The sequence below is a fragment of the Ictidomys tridecemlineatus genome, chromosome 8, assembly GCF_052094955.1.
Source record: "Ictidomys tridecemlineatus isolate mIctTri1 chromosome 8, mIctTri1.hap1, whole genome shotgun sequence".
In the NCBI taxonomy this organism is placed as follows: domain Eukaryota; kingdom Metazoa; phylum Chordata; class Mammalia; order Rodentia; family Sciuridae; genus Ictidomys; species Ictidomys tridecemlineatus.
In genome coordinates, this window is record NC_135484.1 from 87022873 (window position 1) to 87036931 (window position 14059).

General features: G+C 36.7%; 1 protein-coding gene across 1 annotated transcript; it reads left to right on the top strand.

The window, feature by feature from the left end:
- The first annotated feature begins 11387 nt into the window (after window positions 1-11387).
- On the top strand, window positions 11388-13835 carry LOC101977946 (eIF5-mimic protein 2). The gene is given in 2 exon segments (XM_078019786.1): window positions 11388-11736; window positions 11739-13835. Coding segments are annotated over 2 exon segments (1287 nt in total). The 5' UTR covers window positions 11388-11486; the 3' UTR covers window positions 12776-13835.
- The last annotated feature ends 224 nt before the right edge of the window (window positions 13836-14059 follow it).

A 14059-nucleotide genomic window follows, 5' to 3' on the forward strand; every position in this document is an offset into this window, starting at 1 on the left:
ATGAGTGGTGAAGAGGGAAGGGTGGTGAAGAGGGCAGGATAGGGGGCAAAATATTCCCTAAGAGTAATTTCCTGCTCAGTTTTAAGAATGCAAAATTTCTATTCTGAGAGAGAGAGAGAATGTGTATCTGTCCAAGATGGTTTGAGTTGTATGTATATGTGTGTGTGTGTGTGTGTGTGTGTGTGTGTGTGTGTGTGTGTGTATATATGTTAAAAGATATATTATTATTAAAGGGGGGATTTACTAAATGCATTCCATTCAAGAACAAAAACCATGTAAAATAATACTCTAGTTTACATATTTAAAAATAATATTAGTTAATAATAATATCATGTTAATTTCAACATTCTCAAAAATTGAGATTTAGAACTACATGGAGATGATGAACATGTTCATCAGAATTCATGGTTTGCTGTTTAGATTTGAAATGATCACACCAAACATATAAGAGTAATAAATGCCAGTGAAAGCATAGTTTCCAAACTCTGTAGAAACAGTTATTCTATTTATCAGTTCATCAAATAAATAAGTATGTCAGTCTTTCATTTGAAAAGTGTTATTAATTTAATAACTACAAGAAAAAATAAGACCCCAGTCCGGTTTTTGAAAACTCTCTAGGATGTATACCATTAGCTCTCTTGACAGGTACCTATTCACCTTCTCTAAACTTTCCCTGGTAATGGGCATTCTTTCAAAAGAAACTGAATCAATGGAGACTTCCTTCATTGGTTACGTCACTCTATTCCCATCCTGGAGGTTGGAACACTCCGAGTGGTCTTGTGCTCCCCACATTCACCCTCTCTGAGCCTTAGTTTCTTCATCTGTGAAATAAGGGGCTAAGAAATATTAATTCTCAGATTTATTCTGGGTACAAATTTCCATGATTCTTTTACCATTAGGATTATTTATTTCCTTAAGATCCTCCAGTTCCATCAGAAGTCTTTCCTACTGAAATGATTTGATGAACCTGAATTCTTGGCTTGTACAAATCCAATGGGGAATTCACATGTAGTGTATGTTCTTATTTAGTTAAAGCTGATTCTCAAAGAGCCTCTGAAGCAATTTGTCTCATGAACATAAGAATTCATATAATTAATTAATATACTAGTTATTCTTTTCTGCTCTGGATCATATTTGGAATTTACAATGCACAGGCAGTGCCTAGTTCTGACTTCTGAACAACTTGACAAGAGCAGGCAGTGCCTTTTTTCCCACACTGTTTTTATTCCTTTCCCTGAGAAGCCTGGCTTCTACTGTGTGAGAATCTGGAACTGATGATGATGCTACCATCTGTCAGAGGGAGTCAGTGGATCTGAGATCCCTGTACCTCTGGGAGCTCTGGTTACTACAGCCTTTGCATACCTCCCTCCACCATCACCCAAAATACCAATGGTTCTCCCAAAGTATTAGCTCTCCATTAGCATTCTCACCCACAATATCTCCTATCTACAATAGTCCTCAAGATTGTCTTTGAAATGGAAGCAGGTGAATTTAACTTCAGTTGTTGTTTTACTCATTTCTAGATATCATATCCTCATTGCTTTTCATGTGTGCTAAAGCACTGTTTATATTTTTATATCCTCTGCTGGTATGTTCAGATTTTTTATTTATTTAAATAATGTTAAGTATAACGTTGTATTATAACCTACATCTGATCTTTCTACAGGCTGAAGTATGTTTATGTCTAGTTTTGCTTTTATTAATTCTACTGGTATTTATTCAAATTGCCTTATTTTCTTATAGATCTGGTTATCTTTAATTAGTTCTTATTCACTGTCTTTGAAATATTATCTGTGAGTTTGTTGGGATTGAGTCTAAATATATCACCTTAGTGAGGTTTCTTGCTTGCTTCTGCACACATGTGGAAGAAATAGCAGTTGGGAAACAATATCATGCCAATTTCATGACTTGGAGTACCTTGGCCTACTGTGTCTTCCCAATCTCTGCAGTGATTTCAATTCCAGTTCAACCTAACCCTAACGGTATAGCCTTTGAAGTCCCAGTAAAATACAGGTAAGGTCTTTTACAAATTGGATGAACATACAACCTGGTTTATTCAGCATGGTCCTAGATTATGCCTGCTTCTCCAATGTAATTATTAATATACTCATGTATGAGTATATATGTATGTGTGTGTGTGTGTTTACAAATAAAGAGATGTAGGCTGGGCACAGTGGCACTTGCCTATAATCCCAGCAATTTAAGAGGCTGAGGCAGGAGGATTCCAAGTTGGTGGTTGCCTCAATTTGCTGGTGCCTCAACAACTTAGTGAGGCCCCAAGTAACTTAGCAAGACTCTATCTTGTGAGGAGCTACTGAGCTATTTGAGTGTCTTCACTTGGCCTTGGAACCAAGGAGATTTTGGTTTGGCAAATGCAAGCTATTTTGTGGCTCCTTCCACTTAATGGATTGCGCAATGCACATGACCTCTGTCTTCAGGCAGCTAGGAAGATTAATCTCCTGGCTCAGGAGTTGGGTGTGACCTATTGGGAACTGGATCGCTCACCTCCTACCTTAATTGGCTAACAACATTCTGTAGAAAGTCTTTGAAGTTCCCCCATATAAATAAAGCAAATGCTGGCTCTCACTTGCTCTCTTTCCAGCCTGGAAGCTCGACCCTTAAGGTCGAAGAGCCATCCTACCCCTGCTCTTAAAACTATTTTCTATGTCCTGTGATTTTCTGCTGTATTTCTCAGCCAGCCCACTCCACTCAGGGGAACCTAGCTTCCGTCGCCTGTGTGGGTCTCAGGCAAGACTATCTCAAAATAAAAAAATAATAATAAAACGGGTTTGGGTTATAGTTAAGTGGTTAAGCACCCCTGGATTCAATTCTTGGTACAAATAAATAAATAAATAGATTCATTATGAAGACTTAACTCATATTATTATGGAGGCTAGGAAATTCCAAAATATGCAGTCAACAAACTGGAAAACCAGAAGAGCTGATGCTATGGTTCCTGTCTATCTAAAAGCAGGATGAGACTGATGCCCTAGCTCAAAGACAGGTAGAAAGAGCAAATTCTTCATTACTCACTCTTTTGTTCTGTTCAGGCCTTTGCTGAATTAGATGAGGTCCACCCACACTGTGAAGGCCATCTGCTTACTCAGTCTACAAATACAGATGTTAACCTCATTAAGAAACACCTTCATAGACATACCCAAAATGTGTCTGGGAAACTCATGGCCCAGTCAAATTGGAAAATAAAAGTAATCCCCTTCACTCACTCCCTAGATGTCCTGATTTGTACAGTCAATCATTTCATCTCCCTTAAAGATTCCCCACCTTGGACAGATCCTGGACCTTGACAAATGCTTCAGGGCAAAATGGCTTCACTGCTCTCAAATTTCACTTATTGCTCTGTTATTCTTTATTAATTTAATAGCACTTTGAGTCCTTTAAGGTGTGTGTGTGTGTGTGTGTGTGTGTGTGTGTGTATGTGTGTTTAAATTTTATCTGGAGGTTTTCTTTGATTGCACTCAGTGGACAGGTTAGTGAAAAAAAAAAAAACAAAAACCACCAGCTAATTACTACCACTATAGATATGTTTGTATCCCTCAGCTGAAAGTGGAAACCAGTTCTCCTATAGGAATGGCAGCATTGTAGATTGATATTTAGTTCTACATGTTTTAAAGCTGCTTTACACATTAAAGTCTCTTTTTGAGAGACTACTTACCCTTAATGCTATTTCAGTGGCAAAATTAATTCCAAGTCCTAAATAACTAACTTAAAACCAAAATGATTTGGAGGCAGAGATGACCTTTATGTATATTGCAGTCTCTTAAACTTGTTCTACCTCACATTTTCTTAGAATAAACATTTTGAAATAGTGTAAGAATAAAATTAGATAAAAGATGGTCTGAGTATTATACCTTCCATGTATACAATTTCTTTAGTAATTAAGATTTAAACTTCAGTCTCCCAATATGTGCTTTAGTTTGTACCAATATTGTTCAAACTAAAACTAAACCCCTATCTCTCATCATGCACAAAAATCAACTCAAAGTGGATCAAGGAACTTGAATTAGACTTAAGTTGTTGATTGATTGTATATTTTCTATTAGACCCTATACCTAATAGAAGAAAAGTAGTCCCAAATCTTCATCCTGTCAGATTAGGCCCCAACTTCCTTAACAAGACTCCTAAAGCACAAGAAATAAAATCAAGAATCAATAAATGGGACAGATTCAAACTAAAAATCTTCTTCTCCATAAAAGAAAAATCAATGAAGTGAAGAGACAGCCTACATTTTGGGAGCAAATTTTTGCCACACACGCATCAGGTACAAACTAATCTCCAGAATATATAAAGAACTCAAAAAACTTAGTACCAAAACAAATAAACAAACAAACAAACAACCCAATCAAAAAATGGGCCAAGGAACTGAACAGACACTTCTCAGAAGATATATAATCAATTAACAAATATATGAAAAAGTGTTCAACAGCTTTAGTAATTAGAGAAATGCAAATCAAAAATACTCTTCTTATGCCAGTCAGAATGGCAGTTATCAAGAATAAAAACAACAATAAATATTGGTGAGGATGTGAGGGAAAGGCACACTCATACATTGCTGGTGAGATTGCAAGTTCATGCAACCAATCTGGAAAGCAGTATGGAGATGCCTTAGAAAACTTGTAATGGAACCACCATTTGACCCAGCTATCTCACTCCTTGGTCTATACCCAAAGGACTTAAAATCAGCATACTCTAGGAAGACAGCCACATCAATGTTTATAGCAGCACAATTCACAATAGCTAAACTATGGAAGCAACCCAGATGTCCTTCAATAGATGAATGGATAAAGAAACTGTGGTATATACACGAAATGGAATATTACTCAGCATTAAAAGAGAATAAAACTATGGCATTTGCAGATAAATGGATGGAGATGGAGAATATCATGCTAAGCAAAGTAAGCCAATCCCAAAAAATCAAAGGCTAAAATGTTTTCTCTGATAAGTGTATGCTGATCCATAATGGGGGGGGGCATGGAGAAAATAGAGGAACTTTGATAGGGCAAAGGGGAAGGAGGAGAGAGGAGAGGCTATGGGGGCAAAAAAGATGGTGGAATGAGATAGACATTATTACCCTAGGTACATGTATGACTGCACATATACTGCAATGCTATATCATGTGTAATCAGAGAAATGAAAAGTTGTGCTGCAATTGTCTACAATGAATCAAAATGCTGTCATGTATACCTAATTAAAATAAATAAATAAATAAATTTTTAAAAAATCTACAACTTATGGTTAGGATCTAATAGCTATGATTCTAAAATAAATGTTACCCTCATTATTCATCCTTCTTTGAATATATAGTCTCATTACTCAAGAAATATATCTGCCTGACTCTGGTTCTACCCTGCAATAACAGACTTCAGGTGCTTCTCTCTGTTCTTAACAGAATCCAGGCATCATCTCATGGTTCCCACCCTACCTCCTTTCTTCTTTTATATTCTTTAACATAATTTATTGGGATTCTGTTAGGCTGATACAGCTCCTGTGCCTTGGGTTCTTAGTAGGCGAACCAAAACTCAACTCAGAGTGAATGGCCATACCCTGACCAATCAGAAAGCACCAACTAGCCTCTAATTAGGAACTATCCCCTTAAGCCAATCAAATATATATTATTTTTTCTTTCCTGAATACCTTTATAAAAATTTTCAGGGATAGGGATGTAACTCAGTGATAGAGTACATGCTTAGTTATATACAAGGCCCTGAATTCAATCCTCAGTACCAAATAAATAATAAAAACATGCATACACACATTTAGAATGAAAGTTTTTTCCCGTACCTTCTCTTTAGAGCCATGAACTGCCTGTGGTTTGGTGTTTCCTAATTCATGAATTGCTGTCTGCTCAAATTATCTCTTTAAAATTTTAATGTCCCTAAGTTTATCTATTCGACACATTTTATTAGGTTATGGATAATAAAGCTTTAGTTGAACCAGTCAATGAACCACAATAATTTTACCTGGACTGGCTATGGATAATTTTAGACATTGGATCAGACAAAGCTTTGGGGTAGAAGTATTCATACACACTTATTCATTTTTAATTAATTAAAAAATTCTCACACACATACACATACATAAGTACATATATACTTTTTTTTTTTTTTTAGTAAAGATCTTGCTATGTTGTCTCATTTGCCTTCTAACTCTTGGGCATAAGAAATCTTGCCTCAACCTCCCAAGTAGCTGGGACTAAACTGCTTAATGACCTTCTTTCTTTTTAATTTTAATTTTTGGTACTAGCCATTGAACCTAGAAGCACTTTACCACTGAGCTACATCCCACCCCCTTTTTATTTTCTATTTTGAGACAGGGTCTTGTTAAATTGCCCAGGCTGGTCTTAAACTTGTGATCCTCCTGACTTAGCCTCTCAAGTAGAGTTTCGATGGCATTCTATTAAGATGGAAGTGGAAAGGCAATTTCCTACAGCCCAATATTCTCATTGTTTTAAAGGAAAATAAATTTTAAAGCATTCTAATAAAGTGAATTGACAGTATCTTATTGAAAATTAATTATATTGTCAAAGTACTTAATATTTGTATTTTATAAATATAGTTTGCCTATTATTGCCTTACTTCCTTGGATTTTTTTCCCTCTGCAACTGAGAAGCTGCTTTGATTACAGAACAGTATACAGAGGTTTCCATTTTGGCTCTGAGTAGGAGGTTGCTATTTATATGATTCAAAAAATTGTAGACAGATTTTAGTTTTTAAACTAAGGAAAAATCAGAGTGGTGATATGTCAAATGAATTCAAGCAGAAATGGAGCACTCTTTGATTCTTATGTAACAAGAAGGAAAAACCCCCAAACTCCAGCCTCCCATATTCTCAGCCCCTGGGGACTTACTAGAGAGAAGAGGAGCACATTTTTCTATCCCTTTTTCATGGCTTATAAAGGACTGGTAGGGAAATAATTTCTTCCTACAAATTTTTATTAAAAAACTATAACTTCAACTTTTTAAATTATTAATCCTTCTGACTAAGAGTACATGGAACTTTTGATTAGAGAGAACTTAGGGTTTTTGCCTATGCTCATAAGTGTTTCAACTGGCAAAAGAAAAAAAAAGAGATAAAATTGAGGGTAGAATGCTAGCAACTGTGGAAAATAAATAAAACAATGAGATACTTGCTGAGATAAACTCGCCGGTAAGAAATGGCTGGAGATAGGGATGGCTCACAGAAATGCCAAGTATAATTGTCTGAATATGCTCCCATGCACTCAGGTGCAGAATTGTCAAATCATTCCCCCAGCATACTATTTGGGGAGGTGGGAGTGGAGTGTGGGAGTTTCTAAATGCTTGCACATTTAGAAATCTGGAAATTTGGGGAGGGTCTCTGGTCTTCAGTTGGTTGCTACTGAGAATAGATAATGGTTACCATCAAGCCTGCCTTACCCATTCAAAGGCTAGTGACTGACTTGTCCATACCAGGTTTGGTAAGGGATCTTGGGCCATGATTCCTGTCATGGGTTAAACTGTAGACCTCTCCCAAAAAGATGTGTTGAGGCCCTAACCTCTGGTACTTCCAAATGTGACTTTATTTGGTAAAAGAGTCTTTGCAGATATAATTTGTTAGGATAAGGAAGGTCAAAGTGGAATAGCATAGGTCCCTAATCTATGACAGGTGTCCTTATTAGAAGATGTCCATGTGAAGACAGAGATACTCAGGAAGAATGCTTTGTGACCATGAAGGCAGAAATTAGAGTTGTACATGTGCAAACCAAGGAATTCCATGGATCTGGCATGTCATCAGAAGTAAGAAGAGGCAAGAAAGAAATCCCTTCTAGATTTCAGAGGGACAATGGTTCTACCAACACTATTTTTTTTTTTTTGGTACTGATGTTGAACCCAGAGGCACTTTATCACTGAGCTACATCCCCAATCCTTTTTTCATTTTTTATTTTGAGAGAGGGACTTAAGTTGCTTCAGCTGGCCCTGAAATTGTGATTCTCCTGTTTCAATCTCCCAAGTCACTGGGATTATAGGTGTGTACCACCTGCCCAGCTGCTTCTGCCAACATCTTGATTTTAGACTATTAAAACTTTCAGAACTATGAGACAAAATATTTATGTTGTTTAAAGCATCCCAGTGTGTGGTACTTTGTTATGGCAGTCCTAGGAAAGTAACACAGATCTCAAGGCTATGGTATTTAACATTTAGTTACCAGGTATCGCCACTCCATCATCCCCTTGGAAGTTGTTACAACAGGGGTAACATCTGGGGGTGGGGTATGAATATGCCATACTCTTTCTTTAAGCCAAAGCTTGAGTCTTCTTCCTTTTTCCTTCAGAAGTGGCCCAGCTTATTCTCCATGAAAGGATCTAGTCACAACAGCTATTTACTTGTTTGGTGGAGTTACTGGGAATGTAAAAAGACCTTGGACCTTAAAAACACAATACGCTTCTCTTTCTTATATTAGTGAGAGGGATCAAGAAATTATTCCTTCCTTGTGAGGTTATAATGATTGAAGGAAATCAGTAACATCAAGAAAAGAGCCCACTGATTTTTTTCCTTAATAATTTACCCTGCTGTGTTAGTATGCTAATGTTCACTGTCTGTGCTTGTCCCAAAGACAATCTCAGTTGTCCCAAACCTTTACTGGAAGGTTTGCATGAGCAACAGGGGGTATAAGAAACACAGAGGTATAGGAAAGTATGACCTTCTATCAACATCCTTGATGCCCTGGCCACTACATCAACATCAGCAGCCCACCCAGAGGAAATGGATGGTGGAAAAGTGGGCAGGGCTATGAGCTACAGATGAGAAAGGAGGACACATCTTCACTGAGGACTAATTCATAGAATGTCCTGTTACAAAACCCCCTTTCGGGCATGCTGCTGTAAGGCGACCCTCAGGGGGATGAAGGAGTATTCATTTGGGTTACAGTTACATTTTAAAGTTAGCATGTGACTATTTGAAAGACTGTACCTGAATATTGGGAAACTATGAAAGATTTATTAAAGGAACAGGACACTCCCAAAGAATCTCGTCTCCACTTTTCCAGAGGAAATGAACTGGAAATATAATGCATAATCAAAGAGAACTGAACTGATGATAATAACAATCTTCCTGAATGCAAAAGATAAAATTTTCAATATATTCCCTAAAATCCATGAAATCATTGCCTTTGATCTTCAAGAGTAATCTATAAAACTGCAGAAGTGAGAACCAAGGGTTACCAGCCTACTTATAAAATGTTTAAATTCCGTGTAATTTTTTAAAAAAATCTATGTAATTTTAAGTCTAAAATATATTCCTTGAAATAAATGACTACAGACATAATATTCTTCACTTAAGATATAACAAAACCTTAAGAGAACAAGATCTCTTCCCCTTTTTTTCTTTTGACTTGCAATCAGATCAGTTGGTTCTTTCTGAGAAAACAACATGATTTTTTTTTAAAAAAAATTAATTAATTTCCAGTATCTCTGACCAGTGTTTTCTTCATGCTGATAACCCCTCCTCCTAACCACCCAACCCAGTCAGGTTGCCCTGCTAGGCATGCATTCTCTAAAATTTGCTTTAACTCCTTTACATCAAAACTTATACATCTGGGCTGGATGTGGGTATGGTGGTACACACCCATAAACCCAGCTACTTGGGAGACTGAGCCAGGAGGATTGCAAGTTTGAGGTCAACCTGGGCAACTTAGTGAAACTCTGTCTCAAAATAAAAAAGGCAGGGCTAGGGATATAACTTGTGGTAAGGAGCCCTTGGATTCAATCCTCAATACTAAGTATATATAGTTGTAGATATAGATATATAATGCTCAGTACTAAATACATGGTCACATACAAACAGTTTAGGACTGCTTCAGAATATCTCAGAGAGAAGAAAAAGTGTGTGTAAGAAGATAAACAAAATTAATAACTTGATAAATTTTGATAATTCTTAAAACTTGGGTGATGAGTTCATGTTCTTTCTACTTTGGTATATTTTAAATTTTCCATAATAAAAGCTTATTCAACAATACAAAAATGGTACATCTGGTCTAGTTCCATTGATGATTCCTTAATGTCAAATGGTAATGAATATATTAATATAATTAGCACATTCTAATGAGTTACACATGTTAACTTGCATCTTAGTATCTTAAACTGCATCTAGAAGGACAATTGGAATTGAGTCTAATGTGATGAATATTATAAAAGTTAGGGGGAAAAGTTTGGGGGAAAAAGTTTTGGAAAAGGGCTTAGATTAAATCATGGTATATAGGTCTTGAGTAGATTCTGAGCATGACCTAAAAATTGTATTTTGTACTCATATTTTGAAGGCAAAAATAGGAAATGTCTTATGCTTCAATTACTGAAATAGTTATACCATTTCACACCTCAGCATCTTTCCTGTGACCTGACCCTGGAGAGGTGACCTGTCTCACTGATTGCCTCCACTGGGACTGGCGTGGAAGTGGAGGTGGGAGGTTTGGCAGGAAATTAGCAGCAGCTCATTTACCTACTAGTGATCATCTCAGTCAGGCTGCAGCATGCCAGAAGAGGCAGCTTTGCTTCAGCAGAATATCTGAAAATGTCAGTCTTATTCCTTTTCTGCAATTATTTTTACCCTTTATATTTTCATTATTCTGAATTTTGGAAAGTATCTGAGTGTGGAAATGAGTCCAGTTTTTTTTCTTTATTCTGTTATTTTGGCATTTGCTGTACCTGTAAATTAATTCCCATTTCTAGTAAATTATTTTTTATTTCTCAATAAAAATTAAACACAAATAATTTGGTATGTTCTAAATGAATTGAATGGTTTTAAAAAGTAAATGGGGTCAGGTTTACATAGTTGAGCTTGTGGCTCAACTTACATGCTTATAAAATGATATTAAAGACAGGGCTAGTCTCAGGCATTTTGAGAATATGTTTGTTACTAGTTAAAATTCTTCCTAACTTGACACTTCCAGCTCTCTCTAGCCCTTTCTACTTCTTTCGTGCAGCACCTTAGCTTGTCCTGCCTTAGCCTCATCTTTCTCAACCATATTCTGCCATTTGTTTTGTTTGAGACAGTATTTCACTATGTTGGCCAGGCTGGTCTCAAACTCCTCAGCCTCCTAAGTAGCTGGGACTATATAGGTGCACACCACTATACCTAACTGGTAATCAATTTCACCCTGCAACTCAAAGTGGTACTTTTTGCTAGGTTTCTCATATTGACATTAAAAATCTCAGAAGGTTCCAAAGCTTTCATTAATTTGAGTGATTTTGAAAAATAATGCATTTTTATTAAATAAATTCCTACAAGTTTTGGGACAACACATTTTTATAATTTAAAGTCTAAAAACTGAGGGGCGGGGCGCGGGGTGGTGCAAGGAGAAGAAATTTCGCGAGAGCGGAGCCACCGGGGAGCGGGTGGCACCTCTTCCCTCCTCCTCCTCGCGTTAGTTCCGGTTGCAGAGGAGACGTCGCTGCAGTTGCCGCCACATCGGGGATTTCTGGCTCTTTTCTCTTCGCCTTAAATTCGGGTCTCTTTTATGAATAATCAAAAGCAGCAAAAGCCAACGCTATCAGGCCAGTGTTTTAAAACCAGATAAAGAGATGAAAAAGAGAGGTTTGACCCTACTCAGTTTCAAGACTGTATTATTCAAGGCTTAACTGAAACTGGTACTGATTTGGAAGCAGTAGCTAAGTTTCTTGATGCTTCTGGAGCAAAACTTGACTATCGCCGATATGCAGAAACACTCTTTGACATTCTGGTGGCTGGTGGAATGCTGGCCCCAGGTGGTCACTGGCAGATGACAAGATGCGTACACATATCTGCGGGTTTGCAGCACAAGAAGACCTAGGGACCATGCAAGCATTTGCTCAGGTTTTTAACAAGTTAATAAGGCGCTACAAATACCTGGAGAAAGGTTTTGAAGATGAAGTAAAAAAGCTGCTGCTGTTCTTAAAGGGTTTTTCAGAGTCGGAGAGGAACAAGCTGGCTATGTTGACTGGTGTTCTTCTGGCTAATGGAACACTTAATGCATCCATTCTTAATAGCCTTTTTTTTTTTCTCTCTCTTAATAGCCTTTATAATGAGAATTTGGTTAAAGAAGGAGTTTCAGCAGCTTTTGCTGTAAAACTCTTTAAAAAATCATGGATAAATGAAAAAGACATCAACGCAGTATCTGCAAGTCTTCGGAAAGTCAGCATGGATAACAGACTGATGGAACTTTTTCCTGCCAACAAGCAAAGCGTTGAACACTTCACAAAGTATTTTACTGAGGCAGGCTTGAAAGAGCTTTCAGAGTATGTTCGGAATCAACAGACCATAGGAGCGCGCAAGGAGCTCCAGAAAGAACTTCAAGAACAGATGTCCCGTGGCGATCCATTTAAGGATATAATTTTATATGTCAAGGAAGAGATGAAAAGAAACAACATTCCAGAACCAGTTGTCATTGGGATAGTCTGGTCAAGTGTAATGAGCACCATGGAGTGGAACAAAAAAGAGGAGCTTGTAGCAGAGCAAGCCATCAAGCACTTAAAGCAATACAGCCCTCTACTTGCTGCCTTTACTACTCAAGGTCAGTTTGAGCTGACTCTGTTACTGAAGATTCAGGAGTATTGTTATGACAACATTCATTTCATGAAAGCCTTCCAGAAAATAGTGGTGCTTTTTTATAAAGCTGAAGTCCTGAGTGAAGAGCCGATTCTGAAGTGGTATAAAGATGCACATGTTGCAAAGGGGAAAAGTGTCTTCCTTGAACAAATGAAAAAGTTTGTTGAATGGCTCAAAAATGCTGAAGAAGAATCTGAGTCTGAAGCTGAAGAACGTGACTGAATTTTGAAACTACATCCTCAGTAAAGCAAACAGGAGTTGTAGATAAAATGTCATGTCTCATGTGTCCTGGTTCTTACATCTTCCTACTTCCCTATATCAAGCATAATATAAGGGCTTTCATGGCAAATTTTATTTGAACTGTTTCTATGGTTATTGGAAATGTTGGGTTTAGTTTCTAAAACCATGTTTTAAGTAGCTACAGGAGCTATAGATTTGAATCTAACGTTGCATTAGTCTTTTAAGTTATCTTCTACCTCCTGTATTTTCTACTGTAATAATGTAATTTAAGGCCTTCCACAATGAACAGTTCACTTTATTCCCTGGGTTTTCTATATATAAACAGTTTTCAAGATATGATTTGGTTAAAAATAATTTGTTATAAAAATTCTGTTTGCAAATTAAACTGTAAAAGTATCCAAAGTTGAGAATGTTAAGAGTCAGCATGTTCTAATTGGGGATCTGAATTTAACTTATATTTCCTTTTGGCTTAGAGCATTTGTTCCAAAGAATGAAGTACAATAATTGTATATTCTCACTTGGTCGTACTGGACTGGCTTCATTCTCTTAGTACATTCAGTAATGACTCAAGCATCTGGCTGTTAATGTACCCTAGTTGCCAACTCTTAATTGCCATGAGCCAAATATTTCTTCTATGTGATTAATCCATTTATTTTAATGGCTGCCTTTTAATTTTTCATCTTTTTATTTTCTTGCTGCTGGCCATCCATGTATGTAGTCATTAAGGGGAAAATATTACAACATTTTTGGGTGGAAAGGCATTGTGTTATAAGTGAATGTTTTGAAGGATGTTTTAATTGAAAGAAACTAGCCTGGAATATGGCACCAGAGATTGAGTGGAAATTACCCCTTTTGAAGGTGCCATTCTTATTAGCCAAGAAGTTGGTATTTAAACATTCATCTTGAGGGAATAATGTGTAATATATAATTTGAAATAAAGTTATAGTGACCTTAAGAAGAGCATTATAACAGATAACATTGTGGGAATGGGGTGATTTTGTTAAATGAATAACTTGGATAAAGTTTTCATGTGCAGGCAAAATGTATTCACTAGATTTCTACATAGTGATCTGCTTTTACTTTGTAATTTGTAGTCCACAAAATACTTTTTAAAAAAAATAAAGTCCATCTTTACACTTAGGTTTTATAGATTAGCCTTTTTCTTTGTTTCTAAATTTCATTTTAATACCTAGTAGTGTACTGTATGTTGTGTGTTTAGATGTCTTTACTGTATAAGCATTAAATAATTCCTCCTTTCATCCTTAA